Source organism: Alnus glutinosa, chromosome 1 (genome assembly GCF_958979055.1).
Source record: "Alnus glutinosa chromosome 1, dhAlnGlut1.1, whole genome shotgun sequence".
In the NCBI taxonomy this organism is placed as follows: domain Eukaryota; kingdom Viridiplantae; phylum Streptophyta; class Magnoliopsida; order Fagales; family Betulaceae; genus Alnus; species Alnus glutinosa.
Window position 1 is genome coordinate 5,854,193 of NC_084886.1, and position 25,861 is coordinate 5,880,053.

The 25,861-nt window shown below is 37.3% G+C and overlaps 1 protein-coding gene across 1 annotated transcript; it reads right to left on the bottom strand.

The window, feature by feature from the left end:
- Positions 1–5,828: 5,828 nt before the first annotated feature.
- On the bottom strand, positions 5,829–15,652 carry LOC133868568 (probable apyrase 6). Its single transcript, XM_062305500.1, has 8 exons — positions 14,824–15,652; positions 11,909–12,021; positions 11,222–11,329; positions 11,025–11,079; positions 7,444–7,635; positions 7,245–7,342; positions 6,832–7,028; positions 5,829–6,533 (listed from the first exon to the last, which is right to left on the bottom strand). The coding sequence occupies exons 1-8, from the start codon at positions 15,416–15,418 to the stop codon at positions 6,260–6,262; spliced, it is 1,632 nt and encodes a 543-aa protein (XP_062161484.1). The 5' UTR covers positions 15,419–15,652; the 3' UTR covers positions 5,829–6,259.
- Positions 15,653–25,861: the final 10,209 nt, after the last annotated feature.

Here is a 25,861-nt window from a genome sequence, read left to right on the forward strand (position 1 = left end):
TGATTAGGTTTGAGCCTTTTGTTGCACGGTTGCATCACTTGTCATCTTAATATCCATCCTTTGATAAAAAAAATTAGATAAGTCTAACATTTTTCATCCGCTCATATCAATGGATTTAGTTGAATAAAGAAGCTCACAAATGCGAAGAGAGTAATCAAATGTCAATTTTGGTGATTCAAAAATCCATTTCATACAGCTCAAAAGATTCAAGTGCACTCCAGAAATTAATGTATATCATTTTAATGGAGTAAATGACGCAATAATTAGAGAGGTTAGAAAAGTAAAAGACACAGGCGGCAAAGTAGACCAGAACTGAATAGATTTTTTTAGCTCTTAATGTAATTTATTGTGATGGGACTTTGTTTCAGTCCCTCTTGACCGTCATAATCATGGATCCGGATCTTCTTCAGTTCTAAGAAGAGCCAGTTAATGGCTTGGATCTCTTTAGAGAGATCCAAGGTCAAAAACAAGCCTCGTGGCATAAGAAAAAAAAACCACACTTTAACCCACGCGCCTGTCACTCCAATGACCAAAATTTAATAGTAATTTCTCTCTTCCTTTTTTTTTTTTTCTTTTTTTTAAGAGATAGCCGTCGTTTGGCTTTGTTTTGGGGAGGGAGGCGTTGGGTTTTTTGTTTAGCATTAGATAGTCTTTCAACTTTAGGGTTGTGAAAGTTTTGTCTTCTTGGTGTGGATTCGGTGGAGTTTGTTATATATTTCTAGTTTTTAGTTTGTAATGGCAGGTGAGTTTTTTGGTGAAGGTGTCGGAGGGGTGTGGTCGTCCATGGCGTGTTGACGGCCGAGTTAGTGACCGAGTTTTTTCACTGTCAGATTTTTGGAGGCTAGATCTATGAGTTTCCGTCGTCTTCTGTTGGACATGCGCCCTCTAGCCTTATTCGTCGTCAGTCTCTAGTGCTTCAGTCGCTTTTCACGGTCATGTAGTCTCTCGATGGTCAACGCGTGTCGTGTGGTCATTACGCACCTGAATGTTTTTTCTGTATTGGGCTTTGCGTGATGGCTACAAACCAGTTGTTTTTGTTGTGTCTGGTGGTGCTAATGGTGATCGGAGACTTTACGGTTTTTGGATGCTAAATGGCCTTTTCTGGCGATTGTTCTCCCGAAAGATAAATTCTCCTTTGAGCTTTTCCTGTATTGTTTTGGTTGTAGTTTTCTCTAATAGTTTGTTTTGTATATGTATTAATCTAGTCATTGGCTTTCGCCCAGAATGTATGATCGACTCCCTGTTCAAGTAAATATATATGTCAACGCAGATGCACCATTCTGTTGGTTGGGTTTTTCTTAGTAGCAATTGTCTGTACTTGTATGAGTCTTAGACTCAGGTTGGGTGGATTGATATTGTAATGTTGTTTTATTGTATCAATGAAAGTTCAACTTTCCTCCAAAAAAAAAATTAAAAAAAAAAAAAGAGAGAATATAAATTAACCAAAAACAACTAATAACTTAACGACGTATTTCTCACATACGATAGGGATTACGTGTGAGGAATAGTGAGATTGCGGTCAAAAAAAATTTTAGATGCGGTCTAATGTATCGTTGAATGAACACAAAAATTTACACTTTTATCGACTTTTCTAACACTCCAAGAGCTTAATGTTAGAAGAGAGTCAATATGTCAAATTGACTAATTCATTTTTTGATGTACAATATCTTTGTTTTTTAAGATTAACTTCTGTGTAAGTTTTTTTTTTTTTTTGCTGACCCATATTGATTACATCGATTTATAAATAACAAAGATTTAAGACACTTTGCATTTTGTACGATGATTAAAACCTTTGCTTACATTTGAATGGTGTAGGGTGAACAAAATATTCGATTGCTGCTTACTGGCCGTCATCGAACAGTCTCTGATCGCCTATTGACTTTCGGTTGTCGTTAGTCAGAATAAAAAAATTGTTTCAATGTTGGTTCGATTCGGTAGGCGGTAAAATTTTTATTTTCTCAATCAATCTAACCAAACCAACGTACCCAACTTTGACCCTCGGTTTTTGGCATCACTTGTTTCTCTCAAAATATGTTCAATAAAAACACTTATTTGGCCCCCCCCCCCCCCCCAAAAAAAAAAAAAAAAAAACTCATTTTGGTCCAATATAAAAAGCACATGACTAAATCGAGTTAACCAACCAACATTTAACCAACTTAATCGAAATAATTAAAATTTATTATTGTCGGTATGAAGTCAATTAATTAACCGACTTAGCCAACCTTTTGATTTGGTAAGCAACAATACCTTTATTGTTCTCGATTTAACCGATATCCAATGATAAAATAATGTAACACATATATAGGTAAAAGCAAAAGCATTTAGTTTATGTTTATTGAATAATTTATGTTGTTCTAAAAATTTACCAAAGCGTGTAAATATAAAAGTGATGCGTTATCATTCTTGATGACTTGCTGCCTTCTCATAATTTATTCTATTTAGAAAAAAGAAAAAAAAAAAAAGAAAAAAGAAAAAAGAAAAAAAGAAGACTTTCAAGTATTTATAATTTTTTTTTTCCCTTCAAATAATTTATTTCTTTTGGAGGGGCCAGTGAGTCATTTAAGAACAAAAAGTATTTTCTTTGAATTGGGGTGAAAATGACAGTATATGACAAGATCAAGATTCATTAGGAAATTTCCTTGACACGTCTAAAAAGGCAATTGAATGCCTTGAAATTTGAATAGAAAAAAAAAGGCAATGCCTTGGAAAATATCACCACGAGCTGACGTCAGTCGTGACATCTCTTTCTTTCTGAATGAGTATTTTCAAAGCTATTGTTCATATCTAAATATATTTTCATTATTTTGGAAGGTATTTTTTTATTTTTATTTTGAAAAGTGATTTAAATTAAATAATCATGATCTCTTTTACAATACTAGTTGTCATTTTTATTAACTCAATATTTATTATACCTTAATGCTAAAAAAATTATTTATTATACTTTATAATATTTTATAATAATATATATTAATGTTGCAAATTTTAATCTTTTGACTTTAAAGCAATTGTTGAGACTTAAAGGAGTTCTGCGTAATAAAACATCTTATAGAAGACCTTGATTCATTAAGTCATTAACTTTCAGGATGTTATATTTACGTGACATTAGAATGCATAGAATACTTTTTCACCTTTATATTATATGAGAACACTTTTTAACATTGTGGGTACAGTTTTCGGTATGGTGACGTGTCGCCTGAAGATTCGCTGATGATTTCCACCGAATACCTCAACCCTGCAAAAAGGAACAAACAACTCGTCGGGGGTGCCGACCACGCCCACTCCGATGCCTAAGTCAGTCTAAAAAGTTTTCTGCAGAGTATTCTGAATATTAAACTCAGGAGCTTAGAGAATTCGTGTTTATACCTGGTGTGACGGTCTTTATTTATAGGCCGGACCTTCTTGACACCTAGTTGGATTAGGAGTTTGAGTCCTAGCCTGGTTGAACTTTAACTATATCTTCAGGGAATTCGAGTAGGAGTGTGAAGTCCGTAGTTGATCGCGTTTGTACTTCTTTAAACTTGATTCCATGTCAATAACCATTTTATCCCATAAATTATGGATCTGTAGTTTATCCCTGATCTTCTGAGATTCTATCTTTATCTCACTCTAAGACGGACGTGGCGCATGACACCTTTTAGAAGTCTGTAGCACATTTCAGCTAACCTCCGAGGCGATGATATCCGAGACGTGTTCGCTCCGACCTGGAGATCTCGGGATATATCTGTACCACAACGGGGTTATGTAAGTCCGAGATGTTGACACATCCAATAGATATCACCCCGAGGATATATCACACCGACTCGATATCATACCGAGACGTTATTACTCCGAGACACAAATATCCGAGATATGCTCGCTCCATTCAGACTAGGAGATCTCGGGATGTTCCATATACCGTAACCTGGAGTGTTAAGACCGAGATGTCGTTTTGCCTCCGAGATGTATTTGTACCGAGATGTCGTTATACCTCCGAGATCTATTTGTACCGAGATGTCGTTATACCTCCGAGATCTATTTATACCTAGGCAATCTTTTCTTCGCTGGCCGAAATAAATGTCCGAGACATAGATCCGAGATGTTTCTGAGTCCACGTGTCTCTAGGGTTAATTTTATCCCTAACAAACATTAAATAATATTTAAAAAGTTTTGTCAAACTAACCCTACATTTTTTTGGTCAGTAATAGAAATAATTTATGAATAATGCTAGATACTGTATTTTTATCTTACAATTGTCTAATAATGTTGATGTGGCACTCCAGATCAACCATTACTAATGCGTGATATTTAAGATTGTAATATACCACTACGCTCGGTAGCAGATACCCAACTTCAATTTGTTCAATGTTATTTTGTTGAAAACAAAGATGCCGTGTAACATTATTGTTTTTTTTATATAAAAATATGGTTGGCTACAACACTTAATGGTGTTTAACGATTTGATTGATTTTCAATTGATTTATGATTGCAATAGATTTTTTTTTTTTTTTTTTTAAGTATCAGGGAAATAGAATTTGTTTGTATCAAGGAAACAACCGGCGACAGTTTTACTATGAGTAATATTATAAACTATATTTTTATTCTACAATAATTTTTTTATTTTATTTTTTTTGGTGTCTCAGAGTACGATTAACCAACATGTTAACTAATCGATTACAATAAATTGGATCGAATTTTGCGGTTTTTTCTTCTGTAGTACATCGTTGAGCATGAGCATGGAAGGGGTTCAAGAATCAATTTTCTTTTTATAAGGGCTAAAATCATTTATTTTGACATTTTGACCCCATATTGTAGGATGGATCTCGAAAGACATGAAAGATCTCCCTCCAAACCGTACATATGACTTTCATCGAATACGACTTTCCATAGAATCCTATATGCATCTATGAGATCAAGTATGAAATTCTGTTTACTCACTTTAAATTGAGTATCCGTTTCCCTCATTTTCCTGCTAGGACTGAAAATCCTGTATTTTTCATATCCATACGATTAAGTTATTGGTTTTCCGAAATAGTGTAAAAAGAAGTGCTTCAAATCATTGCTATTTGACTCAGACCTGCTATAAAAAAAATCGAGACATTTCGAATTGTTTGTTGACACGAACAAAGTCAAGGCAAACCTTTGAAATTATTTCAATTTTGGACCTTGGACATATAATGGTTTCAAATCGAATGTCTTTAGAAATGAGATATTTTGTCATATGTTATTTGCACAACTCTTACACAACAATGCTGATGTGTCCAGTATTTTTTTTTAAAAAAAAAATGAGTGTAGGAATCATTTCTCAAATAAAAATACTGAACACATCAGCATTGTTGTGTAATTATCATTTCTCTATTTTATAATGCTGATGTAGCAATTCCAACCAACCATTGAATTAGTTATTGTTAAAAAAATAAAAATAAAAATCTAATAGTTTATTACTGACACATTAGTTTGAAATAGTTGTAAAATTAAAATATAATTTCTAGCATTACTCTTTCAATATTATTTTTAAGATTTCAATCGAACAATAAATTAAAAAAAAAAAAAATTAAACAGCAATAAGTTTTATTTTCTTTCTCTCTCTCATCAAACAGCAAGTATATGTTTGAAAAAAAAAATTAAAAAAAAATAAATTTAAATGGTATAAAGAAAAAAGAATAAATAATTGGATGTACTGGCATTAGCTAAAATATATATTAAAAAAAAAAAAAAAAAGGCTTTTGGTTAGTTAATTTAGATAGAAATGTACAGAATCTAGGATAAGCATCTCCAACAATTTCTTGTCCAAATTGCTAAGTTAGGACATGAAAGAGAGAGCCTACACGGAACCCATCTTCCCAAGTAAGTGGCCAGACAATCCAAAATTTATTTGAGCAGATAAATCTCATATGAACTCTTTCACAGTGTATTGCCTAAATTGCTGAACATCCTGAACATCCTGATCCAGAGAATCTATTGTGAATCCTTATATCTTTTTAACTTAAACCTTGTAGACTCGTAGTTTGGGTAATGGCAGAGTATGTGGTCTGAGAAAAGGACTGAAGTTTTGGATTGCCGCTAATTACAAAAGGGGAATCTGATATTCTAATAGTTCCCCACAAAACTTTACATTCTGTACTGATACCCCACATACACTCTTTGTTCTCCCATCTGCATTGAAGCCTTAAGAACTTTGGGCATAGACTGGGGATGCATAAAATAATTTAAATGTATGGTAATTACAAAGCTTTTTTTTTTTTTCCCCAGCCCTAGGTTCAATCTCCATATGGATAGACAATCAATATCTATTGACTCGGGTAACTATATACCGTCCTTTCTCTAGATCATAAATTGTCTTCAACTGGGGCTTCCTCCACTTTGATACAGACCATGCTGCAAACATTAAAATTACAAAGATGGCAATTATTGAGAGCAGCGTGGGTGATTCATCACTTACAATGTTAGCCATCCAGTCAGGGTGCTCTACATCCAACTCTGCTGTGCTCTGCACAATGAAAGCTCCCAAAGCCCAATCAAGTGGAATATTTCGCGCATGATTAGCAACCTCAATCCTGGTCAACAGTAATTCCAGACAATAAGATTCAACTCACTGCAAAAATACAGGCCTATGCATATACAAATGCACAAGCATGATGGACTACAGACACAAATATGGATGTCATTAAAAAGAAAAGAAAAAAGAACAACAAGAAGCATGTAACATCATGTAGGGCGGCAATTAATTCTGTTCAAGAGGAAACAGGGCTGGGTGAACCACATGTAATAGTCACAGAAGATGGCATATAATGCTAGCTGGTGGATCAACATATTCAATTTTGACAAAACCAGTGGGCTACTAAAGGAACATACCCTTCATCATCCAAAGAAACTCCTAGACCATCATGAAGTAGGGCCACGATATATGCCGAAGAAAAGCAATAGCGCAGTAAATCTTCCTCGTTAAGAGAATGGTATTTCTTCTTCAACTTTGACCAATCCTCTCCACAGAATTGTTGTCCAGCCATCATCAGCTCAGAAAGGAATGCCCTCTGACCCAAGCCAAAGAACTAAAGAGACAGAAGAAGAAGAAAAAAAAAATCAGAAAAAATGTAATCATTACATCTAAATATGCTATATATGGTCAGAATAGAAATTAAAGAGTCTTAGAAAAGTACTGTTGATTCTTCCAGATGGATCATATAGAAGTCAAGAACAATAAAAGCAGGACACTACGCAAGCATGATATATTGACCTACAAAAAGAAAAAAAAAGAAGCAAAATACCCTTGACGTATAGAAGAAATTTTCTGTTGCCAAAAATTTCCCCCGAAGTTTAGGTATGAAAGTTGATCCTATGTAGCAACTGTTATACGAGCATTTCTCTGCATTCAGATAAAGAAATGATCATCCCCACCACTATCTAGAAAAAATGAACAGAAATTTTGTGAAGCAGGAATTTAACAATTCAGCCCTGATTAGTAACCTTTTCCTTTTTGTAACAGCATCAATGCAGCAGATCTGCACTCTGAAAAGTTCCCTTTAGATTGAAGAGTAGCAAAATATTTACTCTTTTCTTCCAAAGAACCTGGAGAAAGCTTCCACGACTCTACATTATGTGAGTACCCCTTAGGAGTACAAGGATCTAATAAAGTTCCCATTTTAACAGATTCAGTACCTGCATTAACAGAAACAGATGTAAGATTTACGGACAAAGAATTTCCTCCTATTACTGACCACAAGACATTAAATAGTTATGCCCCATACCCACCCAATCAGAGGTAACACCTGATGACAAAAAACTGTAAAGAGCAATAGCAATATTCATTGCATATTATCTACCAAAGAAACTTCTATTTAACTGTCCAAACTGTAACAATCCCAAATCGAGGTTTAAGGAGAGAGAGAGAGAGAGAGAGAGAGAGAGAGAGAGAGGGAGAGGGAGAGAGGGTTATTTTGCCGGCCATTTTTTGTTGTTGTGAGGAGGGGGGGTTAAGACAGGAAAAGATTGGTGACGAACTCACTTGTAAAACCAATAGCAGGTAAATATGAAGTGAAGGAAGCAGTTTAACAATTATTTAAGGGCTTTTCTTGCCCACTTGGCATAATTGAAGCATCACTGCCATAAAGAAAACTTTCTGAATGTACAGCGGTAACTACTGTTCTTTATCTTTTCTTCATCACTTGCATATTCCAGATTCAATTTGTCGAGGAGGTAAGTCATCTAATATATTCTGCAAGAACATGTGTGATTACTCTGACATCTATTAATATCCAATTCCAGTCAAACTTGGAAAAGAACAATATTCAACAACAAAGAAATTACTTTTATAATACCCAGACGTTCTGAATACCATCCCCTAGATCTGCTGGACACAAACTGTCTTTTAGATGTTCTGGGACTACACATGGCTCCCATATGATTCAAAATAATTATAGAACATAATTTTGAGCAAATTCAACACTACGAATATACCGAGCAAGAAAATGGCTTCCTTCATTCATATTTGATTAAGAATACACCAGGCAGTAAAGATCATTGACTTCAGTTGATCTATATCAGAAGCAGAACTATGTCAGGACTGACGGTAAACAATCAGAAGTGTCTATTGATGAAATCATTTAAAAAATAAAAATACAATAATATTTCTAGCACATCAGCTGCATCGACAAATTAAATTCTCACATGGTCCAATTTGTAACTACAAATTTTACTTCAACCTGATACAGGACCACAATAATCACACACACACACACACACAAAAAAAAAAAACCCGACAAAAATAGGGTAGAGAGAGGAAAAATAAGCTAAAATGGGAAGAGAGAAAGGAGAGAAAGATGAAGCAAAGGGGAGAGAGAGATAAGAAGCTAGGGGGGAGAAAAAGAGAGGAGAATCAATTCCATATAATTTTTATTCCATCAAAGTCTCCCTCCATTAAAGTACAAAACACACCTAAATAGACTCACAACTAAACCCTAATTTAGGGCAACGCCTGTTTATTGAATTACCCAAAACACCCTTTCTCTTAAAAATTAAATAAAAAATAAAACTAAATACTAATAATCCAATTAACTTAATAAAACCTAAATAAAACTACACGAACCCAATTAATTCTTGTCTTGTACCTTACATCTTTCTCCCTAGCTTAGAGAAAAGTTGACCTCAAGTTTTAAATTATTGAAATGTTGAAAATCTATGCGCAAAACACTTTGGGTCCAAGCTCAACCTCTCAAGTCTTGAAAAGGGTCCGGTCTAACATGTAGGCTAACAGCAAGCGTCCAAAACATTACCCGGCCGCATCTCAATAAAACATGCACAAAACAGAGGCCAAAGGCTTCTCAGCAGGCAAAGACCAAAGGCTCGTGTCGATGGCAATGGCGAGGCCGACCAGGGTCGAGCGACAACCGGGAGTTTGATGATGTGGCGGTAACGTGGGCTGATGGTGGCGATTCAAAGGGGAAGACGTGTGGGATTCACCGATCGAGATCAGCCAGCATTTGCGAATCCCGAGGCCAAGACGTTCGGTGCAAGGCTTGTACAAGCGGCAGCAACCACGATTGATGCCGGGTGGGTTTCTGGATCCAATTTTGGTGATGATAGGCGGTTGGGTGATGTGGTTGGTTCCTGCAAGGGTTTGGCTCCGATGGATGGAGATTGTTGCGATGGGTTTTAGGCGGTTTTTTTTTTTTGGATTGGATGGTGGGCTGGATTTGTGTGGTGGTTATCAGTTGGGTGTGTGAGTGTTTGGGTGGCAGCGCTTTAGGCCGTGCGAAGGACTGTCCATTGTTGTGGGTTGCTGGTTGCGGCGTGGTGGTGGGTTTGGGTGGCGGCGGCATAGTAGTGTGGGGTGAGCGGATTGCTTGGGTGGTTAGCTGTGGCACTGGCACGGTGGTGCTGTTCGGGGATTTTTTTAATTTTTTTTTAATGGAAGCAGTCTTGGGTGTCTGAAAGTTGGTGGGTTTTATGGTTTGCTTTGTCCGGGAGTGGAGAGGCTTGGGATGGCGGACAACAACTGTGTTGGAGTGGTGGTTGTCATGGCGTTGGCTCAGTTGGGATAGCACGGTCGTGGATCATGCAATTGTCGTAGTAAAAAATCGGGTTAGGTTCCGATACCAAATTTGATGTAGGACCACAATAATCGCAAAAAATCACACGACAAAAGTAGGGCAAAGAGAGGAGAAAGAAGTTAAAAGGGGAAAAGAGAAAGAAGATAAAGAAAAAGCTAAGGGGAGAGAAAGAGAGGAGAACCAATTCCACATCATTTTTATTCCATAAAAGTCTCCCTTCATTGGAGTACAAATTACACTTAAATAGACTTACGACTAAACCTTAAATTAGGGCAACACCCACTTATTGAACTATCCAAAACACCCTTACTCTTACAAATTAAATAAAACATAAAACTACAAAATAATAACCAATTAACTTAATAGGACCTAAATAAAACTACATGGATCCAATTAACTCTTGTCTCGTCCCTTGCATCACAACCACAATGATCCAATTCACCTCCACAAGACATCTCAAAAGTGCCTCATTCAATTTGTATTTTTTGTCTTTTTTGCTTGGCAATTAACTCGTGCACCAATGGGATTTAAACCCCTTGACCTCACCCAACACTCCATAGCCCATTCAATTTTATTTTTAGGTACTTTTTAATTTCCAGTAGTGAAATCAAACAAGATCAATAACAAGCAGAAAGAACAATACCTGATCCAACAAAAATAAATAACAAAAACTTCAATTATGGGCAATTGATATTGATCATGACATCTGGCACTAATAGCCAAAAATATGGAAAAATAATTACTACAAAATAAATTTTAAAACTTCATCCTCAATATATGAAACCCTGACTTTTCTAAAAGACTCAGAATATATACAACAGACTCATATGCAGCTGTCTAACAGGATACTGAAATTCAATGTTTCAAGACTCATAACAGAAGAGGCAAAATTAAGCGTGATTCAGGTTGACGACCCAAGTACAAGTCATAAGAAAAATGTTCAAACCTTCTCTCAAAAACTACAAAACCAGAGCACAGAGCAAAAGTATGTATATTTACCCAAGTTCAAGTCTGCTGAAATAAGTGATTCCTTCAATGAGTCAAAGGCAACATTCTGCAAAAAAGCACACATGACAAAAGCTCCAAATCATATTGTAGCACATAAATGAAAATTCAGACCATTACGTTAGTAAGATAATGATAAGAACAGATTTCGTTCCTTTTGAAGTTTGATACAGATAGAAACGAACACTTACCTGACCAAAATGAAGAAAACTGTGGCTGTAGAGATTAAATGTAATGTTCCCAAATCTGACGGTACGGGAGAACTCAGGAGGCATCGACTCACTTGAAACAAAGGTAACCTCAAATAAGATGAAAAACCAGATATTCCAAGTAACAATGTCAGATATGTTTCTCAACTTTAAAAAACAAGCAGATAAATTGAAAATTCATTTCAGAATCATCACAAAAGGATACACATATAACAAATAAGTTCCTAGTTGAAGAATGAAATGAAGTTGCGGTGAGTCTTTATTTTCAGCATTCTAAATGATTACTAGCACTGAGTACTACATGGGCCCAAAACAATAAACTTTTGCATTTTGCACAGATCTTACATCTTAATATGACACTAACTTAGATTGTTGAGAATAAAACATACACGTTAAGCATACCTAGAATAACTAATATTCTTGACCTCTAGACCTAGATTACTAAAAAATATTGGCTAATCAAGTTTTCCATACACAAAGGGTAATTGCTGGGAAGGATCTAATAGATGCATACTACTCTGGACCTGCAATGCCACACATCCAACTTGTTTGCTTTGTTTGACTCCCAATTGTAACGCAGTGGGAATGCCAAGTTGGTATGGGACAAAATACAGTGAACAGAATTCCAAATATTCAAAAATACTTCGAAGCAGGGACAAAGAGCTAAACCTGAGCAGAAGCCCCACCAAGTTCAATAATCCCAGTGGTCTGCAGAGGATCACCTCCGAGAGTCCCAAGAGCATAGTTTGCAACAACCCAAGCATAAAGCCCTTCATCAGAGCCTAACACAAACACATTATTCAGCATTAAGCTTCCACAAAGGAAGTGAAGCAAGCATAATCTATATGATGGAGGATCGATTTAGCAACAGGATTCATAATGACCAAAAAAAAGAGATAAAGCTTCATCATAATTCATAAATCTAAAAAGTCATATGATGCCAAGATAAGCAATAGCAAAACTTAAATGCAACAGATGCAGCCAGATCGCCATAAACAATAGATTGTTTTTTTTTTTATAAGTAAGAGAATTTTATTAAAAAACGCAAAGCGCAATCAAGTATTAAGGGGGGTATACAAGAGAGACAATTAAGAAGAAGAAGAAAGCAATACAAGGAAATCGTTATAACTAATCCCTAGAGGTGCGAGATACGCAGCCGTCCAGGAGTACAAAGAATGAATAAAAAAGGAAATGAGCTCCTCTATGGTTCTTTCTTTGTCTTCAAACTGTCTATCGTTGCGTTCCGTCCACAAGCACCACATAAGACAACAAGGAACCATTTTCCACACGACCGCGCTTCGGGAGGGTCCCCCCGGCCACCAACAAGCAAATAAGTCTATCACCCGAAAAGGCATCGCCCAAGACAGATTGAAGCGACTGAGGATGACATACCAAAGAGCGCGTGCAACCTCGCAATGAAGAAGAAGGTGATCCACAGTCTCCCCGGTCATTTTACACATGCAACATCTATCAATCACAATGACACGCTTCTTTCTGAGATTGTCCAAGGTGAGGATTTTCCCTAGCGCTGCCGTCCAAGCGAAGAAGGCCACTTTCAATGGAGCCTTGGTCCGCCAAATGCTTTTCCAGGGAAATAAAATAGCATCTTTGCAAGCAAGATCCTTATAGAAAGAACTAACATCAAAAGACCCTTTGTGAGAAAGGGACCACCAGAGCCGGTCTCCCCCATCTTGAGCAACCTTGGAGGAATACAGTAAGGAGAAAAAGGAAGCCATGACGTCCACCTCCCAGTCGTGTACGTCTCGAAAAAATCTGACATCCCACTGATAGGATCCACTTACTACTACCAAGTGGTCTGCCACCAGAGTATCCTTGACACAAGCTATTTCATACAGAACTGGAAAAGCTTCCTTGAGGGACATCTCCCCACACCATACATCATCCCAAAAATGGATCCTGGACCCATTACCCAAGATAAGTCTGGTATAGCTACAAAACAATCTCCACCCCTTCCTAATGTACTTCCAAGTCCCCACACCGTAAGACCCAGGGGGGTCTAAGGAACACCAACCAGCCCTAGTAGAACCATACTTTACATCTACCACAAATTTCCACAAAGCCTCTCTCTCATAAGCATAACGCTACAACCACTTCCCTAAAAGCGTCTTATTGAAAATCCTCAAGTTCTGGATGCCCAAACCACCTTCGGAAATAGGATAACAAACCTTGGACCAACTAACCAAGTGATATTTGAATTCATCGCCTATGCCACCCCACAAGAAATCTCGATGCAACTTCTCAATACGACTAGCAACACTGGATGGAATAGGGAAAAGAGAGAGGAAATACGTAGGAAGGTTGGAAGAGTACTCTTTATAAGGGTAACCCTGCCCCCCTTCGACAGATACAACTGCTTCCAGCTAGCCAGCCGCCATAAACAATAGATTGTACCAATAATTTCTGGATTTGCTAACGTGACATTATCAACAGCCTGTTTGAGCAGATTGATATTGTACCCAAACCATGCACATCACTTGCAAAGTTTATAACGACCAACAACACACCCATAAGCTCTCCCGTCTTTTTCATAGATACAGATGGAAATCTTGGTGGTCTTCTGTTGGGATTAGCTCTCATTGTTCCTATTTTTCCAGCCAACCTTCAAACCCACATTCATAAACACATACCCCAATTGAACTACAACCAGTTTCATCATTTTAGGATTAGAATTAGTTATTTTATGATTAGGTTTATCATTATTTTGAATGTTATTTATCTTTTTCTATTGTAAGTCTATTTAAAGACTGCTGAATTTTAATAAAGGCATTCAGAGAATTATTTTTGAAGAAGGCCAAGTTTTCTCTAAGAACCTACCTAAATTTATCCCGTTACGCGCTTGAAAAATTAAGCAATTAACAATTTGTGTGGGAATGTCACTATTAATGGTGATGAGACTTCAATGTGATGGAGTGGCTCACGTGGATTGATGGATTGGTGGCTATGGTCGTTGGGTGTTTTTTGTTGTGATGGGTGTTGGGGTGACAGTGTCTGCAGCTGTCGAGAACATTGGATTTCCTTGGGTTTTTTCCAACCCGTGTTGTGAGGTTGGCAGCCATTGCATGGTTCCTCTCTTTTAATATTGTTACGGGATAAATTTAGAGCGGAAACCTGGCCTCATTCAGCGAATCAGCAGTCTATAAATAGACTTACAATAGAAAAAGATAAATAACATTCAAACTAATGATCAACCAACCTAATGCTAAAATAACTAATCCTAATCATAAAATGATGAAACTAATCTTAAAACAACTACAAATCAGTATTAAATAAACTCCTAATTTAACACAACTTCTAAGCCTTTCTCACCATAGCTTCTATCCGTAACACATTTTCTCTTCTCTTCCAAAACATAATGGCAATTCTAACCCATTCTCCATTAGTTAGCAGTAAGATAATGTTGCACTAGCAAAGCTATAATACGTCGCATAACTTGGTCATATCAAACTGGTGTCACATTCGTAAAGATTCTCCATTATCACGTACAAAATCACAAGCAAAACAGGACCCGCATAATGACACAGCACAGGAAGCTAAAACAATACAAGAAAACCAGAATGGCATACCGGTAATAATCGAAGCCCACTCGTCCCGAAACTTAAACCCCGACGACTGGAGCACCTGCCGACACGACTCCAGAATCCGCTGCTGGAGATCCGACTCGAGCAACCGGAGCCCCGCGGTGGCCATGAGCCGAACCTCGGTCTCTCCCCAGCGCCCCCTCGGGACCCTTCCCTTCCCAAACTCCAGGAGCTCCGTTAACGACCCACCCGCCCCATCCGGATCCTCCGCGAACGCCGAGAGCCCTGGGTTCACCCGCATCGTCGCCAACCCGTCCGGCCCAAAATCGTACACCGGACTCCCATTCTCAACCCGGTACTCGAACACGTGGATCCGGGTCCCAGTGCTCCCTCCGTCGATGACGATCCCGTACTTTCTCTTCGCGGAGCTCCGCGAGCTTTTACCGAACACCACCAAGTAACATAACAGCAAAGCGAAAGAGATCGAAATCAAAGCGAAGATCAAGAGGTTCGACTTGGTGTGTTTGGAGTTGGAATTGCGGGCGAATAAGTTGGAGCGGCTGGTGGGTCTGATTTGGAGCTTGATGGGATCCATTTTAGCTCTGGAGTTGACCCGTGTACGGGCATTCGACCGTCGCATCAAAGACTAAGAATTGGCGTGGAGAATGAGAATGAGAGATTCATGTGATTGAGAGGGAAAACAAAAATGAATAAAGAAAATCAGATAAAAGTTAGATTTCGATGTTGTTGTTGTTGTCTTCGTTGGAAAACGATGTTGCGGTGCTGGAGATTGGGATCGGAGACGGAGAGGGCAATCATTCAAAGTTTCGCCCTCTCTCTCTCTCTCTCTCTCCGTGTTGCTCTGCTTTGGTCTAATCGGTCCGCGAAGAGAAGCTTTTTTTCTTATACGCGTCGCTGTCCGGTTCGGTTTTGCTTTCGGGCTTTGCCCGGTTCTTTACCTGCATGAGCCGTTTACATCTTACATTTTATTTTTATTTTCAAATCAATCATGTCAACAGATTTAATTAGTTGATTTGAATCATATATATATAAAAGATGCATCGAAGCATATATAACAGGTCTCGGTTAACAATCACTCCAATTCCACAATTCAAAATAGGAAGGATACTGTTAAGGCACATTATAACACGTGTATATATTCGGTTTAGAGTAATGTTAGGACTTTTTTTATTGGGTCAAAATTTAATAATAATCAATTTCAAATTTAATAATAATTTTAAAAGTTGCATAAAAATAGAATAAAAAGATAATTCTTAATTGTACTCATTCGTTTTATATGTATTGTTGAGACAATTTACCGCACCCCAATAATTCGACCAAGAATAGTTACAAAGATAAGAAGAAAATAAACATAAGTAAATCGCCAAAAAAAAAAGTGGTGGTGGACAATTTGATACTCTTTTTTTTTTTTTTTTTCAATGATGCATGTGGACAATCTAAGACTTAAGTCGGTAAAATAGTGGGTGTTTGGTAAGCAACACAATATTCCCATATTTTATTTTCACTTTTCTAAAAAATAATTAACTTTAAAATATTTTAATTTTTTTTCACTTTTTATATCACATCAATAATTTTTTTATTACTATTCAAATAAAAAAAATTGACTAAAATACAAAATTTTTTAACTTTTATTTATAAATTTTTTATATTTTATATTACATTAATAACTTTTTCTTACTGTTAAAAAATTATAAATACGGCTCAAAAAAAAATTCAACTCAAATATTTATAATATACACCCATGTATGGTGTCACTACTTAGAGCATTTCTAGCCACAATAGTAGGTAAAATATTTAGTAAAAAAATGCAACTCTCTATTTTAGTTATTGCTTTTTCTATACACTTTCAAACAGATTCTTTATTATCTTGTCTACTTGCTTTAAAATATTATTTAAGGTTAAATACCTTAATGGTACCTGTGGTAGGGCCCGAAATCAAAAGCCGCATCGGTTTTAAAACTTGTCACCGGTGATACCTGTCGTTAATGAAAAAATCCAGTTGGTACTTCCGTATTTTTTAAACGGCCGTCCATATCACCTTCTTAGAGCATTCACAGCAGTTTTCTAATCATTTTTGTTATGAATAGGAAACAAAGCCACTTTTTTCCCCTTAAAAAAAATAAAATAAAATAAATAGATAATTAAAATATTAATTTTTTACTTTTTCCTTCTTTTTGTTTTTATTCATTTCTTTTCTTCTCTCTCTCCCTATCTCGTCTTCTCCGTCACAAACACCCAGACTCTCCCTCACACCAAAACCACCACCAACCCACTCCCATCTCTGCCGTTCATCGCCTTCCAAATTCATTCTAGGGTTTGATGGTGGAAAAAATGAGACGATGAAGGCGGCCGGAAGAGAAATTGGCAGAGGCCGCACCCTACAGTGTTCTCTCATTGTACCCAAATGGTTTGTGGAATACAAATGGCGGCACCTTATCAGCATTTTTGACTTGTATGCAACTTCACTTTTCTTGCCGTACAATTTTCCATCATTCAAAAGATATTGCAGCCACCTTCATTAAAAAAAAAAACTTTTCCAATACTACACGAATTTCACAGGCAGCCACCATGGGCAGTGGACGGATTTGGAAGAGAAACTGGCAGAGGCTGCCATGGGAGGCGATCCTACACCTTCGTGCTCGGAGAAGGAGGCAATCCTCGTCCCTTGCCATCTGCCTCGCCAGAAACTCGTGGGGCGGGACCCTCACCCCGTTCTCAGGGAAATGGGTTTAGGCCAATTGGGGGTTTTGATGCTCAGGGGAACGAGTCTGGGTACGGGGCGAACTCGAGTACAGCGGGAGAGAAATGGAGAGGCGATCGGAGCAGTGCCGGATGAGTGTTGCAGAGACGATCAGAGAGAGAGAGAGAGGGGAGCGTGTTGTAGAGAGAGAGAGGAAGAAGAGATGCGCAGAGAGCAGAGAGTTTTATTTTATTATTAAACAATTAAATGGAAAGTAAAAAGTACTTAAAGGAAATAGAAAATTTTAGAAAACTGCTGTGGAATGACTTTTATAACTTTTTTAAAAATTTTCTTAAAATTTAGAGAACAGAGGAATGCTCTTAATATGGTGACACCTGTTCCAATTGCGTAGGATGAGAAAAAAAAAAAAACCTCAATAGATTTAGATAATAATTCAAAACGTCAATTACCTTATGATATGCAAATAACGGATCATAACTGTATTTAATAACCGTGTCGATACGGATAATAATTATATAATGTGAATGCGAGTGTGGATATCTAAAAATAATAACCCTATTTTTACCGTTAAGCAACATGTTGAGCGACCGAGGGAGAGATCTGATGAAAGAGAAATAATAAAATAATGGAACATTATGGTACAGTAAACGGCAAGAAGTTACTGTTTCATTGTAATATTTTATGCATGTTACTTATTCTTTAGCTAATCTATCTGGAGATGTTCTTAAGAGAAATGGTTGAAGTTTGTAAGGCGGATCGAGCTCCTTATAATGTTTTTTAACTTGTTCAGAACTTAGGAAACTCAACTCGGCCTCGACAATCCTCTAATTTCTTGTAATGAAATCCGCGAGTTCTCATAATATATACCACAACAACGAACTGTTTACGTGGAAGCTCCAATAACATTCAATTCTTACTCTCGCACAAAACAATCTCTAATCTGTAAAACGTGCAGCACTACAAAAGTATGAAAGAAGGGGCGGCTGTTTCTTTCTCTCACGCACTCTCTGTTCCACGCTGTGCTTTCTCTCCCTGTTTTCACCGTGCGCGCGGCTGCTTTCCTTTCTTTTGCTCTCGCAGCTGAAGACTTTGAAGCTCCTTTTTTATAGAAGAAGTCTCCATCTCAGTTGAGAAAAGGATCGATAACAACTATTAGTAGCTAGGAGAAGGAAAAGTAGGCGGCTGATACCAGTCCAAATAGGGAAAGGAGGGCTGAACCCTACGTGACTTGATGAATTTAAGCCACTCATGTCAAACAAACCAATCGTGCATGGTTTGATGAAAAAGATCGGATGGAGTGCTGGGTTGATATCGAAGCTTTATTCTATCCATGTTGTTGGTGTTGTAACGTTTGGAATCAATCTTTATACGGGCATTTGATCTTCGTGTTTAAAAAGTGGCCGGAGAGGTTAAAGAGAAAGAGAATCATATGAATATGATTTGAGACAAGGATGGAGAGTAACAGAGACATGTCTTAAGGTCGTCATCGTCTATTGTACGTAGAGCATTAATTAGAGGAAAAAACATGCAAGATCATAGAGATTCTATATTAAATTTTCATTTGTTTAAAATTTAAGATAGTAGGAATATGTCAATTTAATCATTTAATCAATAGTACTTTAATGTTTTCCCTTACGTGTTGACTTAAACGTCTTCTTTTTAATAAATGACGCCTAACATGTTAAATATTTAATTGAAATGTAAGGTAAATGACGGAGTTAATGTTCGAACTCACGACTTTTGGGTCTGATACCATGTTAAATCACTATTTATCCAAAAAACTTAATCTAATAAAAAGAGATAAATTTTATCATTTAATCAATATTTTAATAGGGAACACCGCTCACCAGAGCTAGTAATCTTGATTTTTGGACGAAAAACACGCAACCTAATTGAAAAACAACACGTTACGAGGTCGTACAAGGAAGGAATAACCTTCGACGAAAGGAAAAAAAGGATAAAAAAGGGAGTTAAGCTATTCATTCATTCAAACACACAATGATTCATTCACATTAACTCTTTCTTGAGAGAAAAGCTCTGTATTCTCTCTAGGTTGAGAAAATTTCCACCTCCTTCGTGTGGGTTTCCACTGTTTCTTGGGGTTTTTCCGGGGGAGGAGGAATGGAGTTTTCTTCCTTCTTCCTCCCTTCCCCACCTTTTTTTTTTCTACCATTTTTTCTCCTTTTTCATTTATTGTTTTTGGTTTTGTCATTCCTCTCCAACAGTGCCACCCTTCTCGCCATGCTCCTCCGCACCTCTACCAATGCCGAACCGTGCCATCTTCCCAGTCCTCAACTCGTTGGTGTCTCTTCCACGGTGTAGCCCAACCTAGCGTTATCTCCTTCTTCCAATACAGGTCTGTTCATTTTCGTACTCCTATCATTCAACACGCCACTTCACTGCCCTCATCAGCCTCTCAGCTCTCCACTGATGGTCTCCGTTCATCCACTCGCTGCTTTCGCTTCCTTCACACGCCTCCACGCATCGGTGCTTCGCCTCCTCCTTCCAAGTTAGATATGCTCTTCTCCACTGCTCCAGTCCTCACATGCTCCAATCCGCCTCCTTCCTCAGCCTCTCCGCTCCTTACCGCCAACTAATGTGCTACTGCTTGATGTCGACACGCCACCACATGCTCGACAGTGTTTCGCCTCCTCGTCATGCCTCTCACCCGTGTTGCTGTAGTTTGGGTTTTTTGTTGCTTTTTCTGTTGTTTGGTTTTTTATTGATTTTCTTATGTGTTTTTGCACCTATGTTTGTGTTTTGCTGCATTTGTGTTGTGTGAGTTATTGTCTCCCAGTTCTAATGTGGTTTAATCTTTTTTGTGGAGACTTTTGTAACTAGATTTGTGTTGGTGTGTCTCTTTTCTGCAGTCCTAGGCTCAGACTCTAACAATGCTTCTACCCCCTCAGCCTTCTTCCGGTGGTTATCGTTGTTTTCAAGTGGGGGTTCAAATAGGTTCGCATTAATCTGTGTCTCTTTAGCTTCTGTAACTGCTTTGTCCGGCCCCTTGAGAGGACCGGATCACTTGTCTCACCCATTTCCTACCCTTTGTAATTATCTCAACACTGTTTAGTTTGTTTTTGGTCTATTGTTATGGAACCCATCCCTTTTTCGTTTATAGGATTATCTACTCTCTCTTCCTTTCGAATCAGGAATGGGAATGATCCTCCTTTATAACCATTTTCTTATTCAATTAGGAACAAAAAAAAAAAAAAAAAAAAACACAATGATTCAAGAACTCTCTCTCTCTCTCTCTCGAATATTTTTTACTAAACTTTTAACTGACTTAAGCATCGGAAGTATTTCTACTAACTCACCCCAACAAGCGTCTACGCCATTAGTTTAAGTGATTTCAACTTCTCGTTAATATTGTTAAATCACTACTTATCCCAAAAGCTTAAACTGATAGGGAAAAGGTAAATTTAATCATTTAATCAATACTTTAACGCTTTCCCCCCTCACGTGTAAGCTCAAACTCCCTTTTTATTTAATAAGTGATGCCCGACACGTAGAATATTTAATTAAAATTGGGGTAAATGATGAAGTCAATATTTGAACTCAGGACTTTTGTCTCTGATACCATGTTAAATCATTACTTATCCCAAAAGTTTAAATTGATAGAGTCAAGGTTTGAACTTAGAACATCTATTCTGATACCATATTAAATCACAACTTGTCCCAAAAGCTTAACATGGATTTAACAAATGTAAAATTGGTTGTGCAGGATTTTAGCATCACCCTATATATAAATAATAATTAAATTGTTTAGAACGTTCAGCTAAACTTCACATTCATAATTTAATAGTTTTTATTTCTTTATGTCCAACAATGTGCACTGACTAATAGGGGTGAAATAACTGCCCGCTAACTACCTATAACCGCAAGGTGGTTAGCAATTTTTGAAAAGGCGGTTAGCGATTATACCTTTATGTATATATATGAAACTTAACACCAAAATGGAGTCGTTTCATCATAAACCCTAAAGAGCAAAAAAACCCTCTCATCTCCATTCTCTCATTTCGTCTCAAACTCTCACGCCGTCCTTCTCTCTCTTGCCGCCACATTCACTGTCTTCCCTAACCATTGCACTACCTCTCTCTCCCTTGTCGGACTGCGCATCCCTCATTCAGGTATCAACTGATTGCATATCTTTTAAGTTTTTTTTACCAAGCACTATCACCGTGCATATCTCACTGGTATCTCTAGGTTCTTCGCTGATTTTAGATGAGAATCATTGCAAAATTTCTATTATAAATTTATATGTACATGACATATCCAATAGAACCAGCAACTATAGAAAGGTTAGGCCTTTGCTGCCAAAATGTGGTGGTGGTTTTTGTAGGATTTGATGCTTATTTATTCTCCTTCCTTTTTTTCTTGACTTCCTTATTGGTTTTTTTGTTTGTTTGATTGTTTCCTTCCCATTGTTTCTATATTTTGTATTTATTTATTTTAATAAAGACTTCACTTGATCCCATTATGCTCAATGCATTTGTGATTTTTTTTTTCCCCATTATGGCTAGTCATGAGAATTGGAGTCGGCTCTCAAGTGTTCAAGGTGCCCAGTAGTACCCTACAAAGGACTCAATCCAAAATGCAATTTATTTATTTATTATTTTTTATTGATCACTTTGTACCATCACTGTCTTTTAACAAATTGAAGCTTTGATAGACTGTTGAAAAAATTACGGTATATATGCTGTAGGTTTTTTAACACCACCAAAGCCAAATCACATGGAAAGACTAGAGCAGACTTGTCCAAATCAGCATATAAATTGCAGTACTCTTTTTTTTTTTTTTTTTTTTTTTTTTTTTTTTTTTTTTTTTTTTTTTTTTACATTTTCATAATGGATTATGGATTATGAATTGTGATCCCAATTATTAAACATGTAGTGGAAACCTTGTCATGTCATTTTAAATTTTCAAATCATGTGAAACAATATATACGGTTAAATCCAACAAAATAAAATCTTGATTTACTCAAGATTTTTGGTTCTGGTAAATATGTAATAGTTACTATTGGTAGTGTTCATTTCAAATTTGAGTATTCGATTCATACCAAGTTGGAAGATGTTTTTCTGTTTTTATATGTTTTCATTTAAAAATTTAATCAAACTATTTATGGAAGCTCACTTATCTAATTACAAGACTTTATTAGTATAATAGGTTGTATCTAATATGTTTTGCTGGTTGGTTGTTAAATACATTTTATTATCTATCTAATAACAGATGGATAATACTTTTATTGATGCAACCAACCATATTATGGTAGAGGACAATCCTGTAACACCTTCCTCTACAAATGTTGGAAGCCCTGCACCTTCTATCCAATCACAACAGTCACAATATAAAAAAATACATGTGGATCAATCTATTGTATGGAATCACTTAAAAAAAAGCGGAACCGGTCGACAAGGAGAACCCTAAAGCTATGTGCAATTACTGCAATAGTTTGATAGGGTGCCACTATAAGAGAAATGACACTTTACCCATGATGACCCACCTGACCTCTAATTGCCAAAATTCTCCACTAAAGAAATCGAAACTACCCAAAAACAAAACATTGTTGCAAATGTCATTTAAGAAAACGGTAGAAGGCGCTAGTGGTAAACAAGTGAGATTCATGAAGTATGATTCGAACAATGTAAGAAATTTGGTTGTTCGGTATTTCATCAAAAGTAAGCTGCCTTTTAGGCACGTGGAGAGTGATGGGTTTAGAGAATTGATGAATGGAATTGAACCTAGGTTCAAAGTATCATGTTGTATTACTTTACAAAAAGATTGCATGAAACTATATGAAGAAGAAAAGCTTAGGTTGAAGGCTATTTGAGCGGTAAAAAGGTTTGCATCACTACTGATACATAGACATCCCTGCAAAATATAAGCTACATGTGTGTTACCACTAGCTTCATAAATTCTGATTAGACAATGCATAAAAAAAATACTCAAGTTTGGCCTAATTTTCAATCATAGGGGTGAAACTATTGGAAGAATGATATAATTCATTGATGGAATGAGGAATTGATAGTATGTTCACTATTACAATCAATAATGCCTCAGCCAATGATGTGGGGATTGAGTATATTAGAAGGAGGGTGTAGGTAGGAGTCAGCAAATACCCGCAAAACCCGCACCACCCTGTAGAACCCGCCCTGCAAAGCCTAAAACCCGCACCATGGGTGCGGGTTTAGGGGCATTTTTTGGGCCCCCCCGTGCGGTGTGGGGTGGGTTGCGGGGGGCGGGGGGGGGGGGGGGGGGTGGCCCTTGAAATTTCGGGGGTCCCCGCCCCGCCCCGCACCGCAAATTTTGAAAAAAAAAAAAAAAAAAGGGCAGAAAAGGCTAAAGGCCTAAAGCAGCCGCTGGCTTCAGCCTTTGGCCCCTTTCACCTTCTAAGTTCTAACTTCTCTAACCTAACCCTAACTTTAACTTCTTTAAGTTTCTAACCGATTCACCGGTTCACTCATCGAGCAGTGATGATTTCACGACGTTTCTCGATGCGTCGCTGGATTCTGGTTCCTTCGAAGAAGCTGAAGATGCCAATGACGACCTTGAAACCCAACGGTGTTGTTTTTAACGCTTTTGGGCTTTTCCTCCTTTTGGGTTCTCTAACTATGCGTTAACCTATTGTGGGTCTGTTGGGAACTTATCTTAGATTATTGATTCGTAATTGTATTTTGAAATTACTAGCTTGTTGTATAAATTTTAGTTTGCTTAGTTTTGTGTGGTTATTTAGATAAAAATGGTAATATTTGTTTGATATGTTGCATTGTTTTACACAGTTTTTGTATGAGACCCTGTTTTAGCTGACCTTCTGAAACTTTTCTGATGAAAGACTTCGTTTTAGTAGATACCCCATTTTTCGGATTCTCTGATACGTATGGTACAGAGTAATTGCTTTAATTTTGTTTTTGAATTCTTCTTGTAGGGATTTGAGTGGGCTTTCTTTGGAAGGGACACTGGCACCGGAGCTTGGGAAACTTTGTAACTTACGATCTCTGTAAGGATTCACAATGCTATGTGGCCAAAGTTTGTGTTTTTCTGTCTTTGTGGAGTTTTAGATTTGTACAGACAATCATTGTCTGTAGAACTTGTGTTCTTCATGTTCTCCTGTGATGTATTGTTGCAATTTTTTTTTTTTCCAATTTTTTATGAAGTATAACCCGCGGGGATCCCCGCCCCGCAACCCCTCCCCGTGCGGGTGCATGGGGTAATTAGCGGGGTGCGGGGGCAAAAAAACCCCATCCCCGCCCCCCCCCCCCCCCCCATGCTCAGCCCTGGGTGTAGAACAAGAGTTCTACGGTTTTGGGAGGAGAATTTCTTCACATGCGGTGCTGCTTATATTTTAAACATTGTTGTAAATGAAGGCTTGAAATGCTTAGGTGACTGTGTTTCTAATATAAGGAACGCAGTGAGATATGTGAGGTCTTCACTAGAGAGGATGGCAAAATTTAAAGATTGTATAGAGTGAAAAAATATTCAATGTACGAATATGGTGTGTCTAGATGTTCTAACTATATGGAACTCTACATATTTAATGTTGAGTACCGCTGAGAAGTACCAAAAAACTTTTTACCTATTGGGGGAGGATGAGCATAATCATTTTGTTGTTCCTCAAACTATTGATTGGGAAAATGCTAGGGCATTTGTGACTTTTTTACAAACTTTTTATGATGCCACATTTATTTTTTATGGCTCAACTTATGTCACCTCCAATTCATATTTCTTGCAACTTTGTATTATTCAACATACCTTGAATGATGGTTGTCTCAGTCTTGATCAAGTCTTGAGTTTTGTGAGTTTTAATATGAAAAATAAATATAAGAAGTATTGAGGGACTATGGATATGACCAACTTAATGTTGTATGTTGCTTTTATTCTTGACCCACGTTCCAAGATGAAGTTGTTGGTATTTTGGTTGAGAAAATGCAATGGGCCTATATGGGCTGTTTGAATAAAGGCAAAAGTGAGAGACCTATTGAATCGTTTAATTGGGTAATGCAATAAGTTTCATGGGGGAGGAGGGGGGGTCGTCTAACATTGTTGTAGATATAGGAAGATCAAGTGTCAATCCTTTGAATGTTCGTAGTGATGGTAGTAAGGAAGATTGAGAGAGACAATTTAGGAAGATATTCTCCCAACACATTGTGGCAGAGAATGACTTGGAATGTAGGTCAGAGGTGGATCGATATTTGTTGGATGTGTGTGAATTAGATATCATATATTTTGATATCTTAACTTGGTGGAAAGTTAATGCACAAAAATATCCTACTCTCGCAGAGATAGCCCGTGATGTATTGCCATCCATATTTTCACTGTTGCCTCCGAGTCTGCCTTTAGCAACGGAGGACATGTATTGGATCC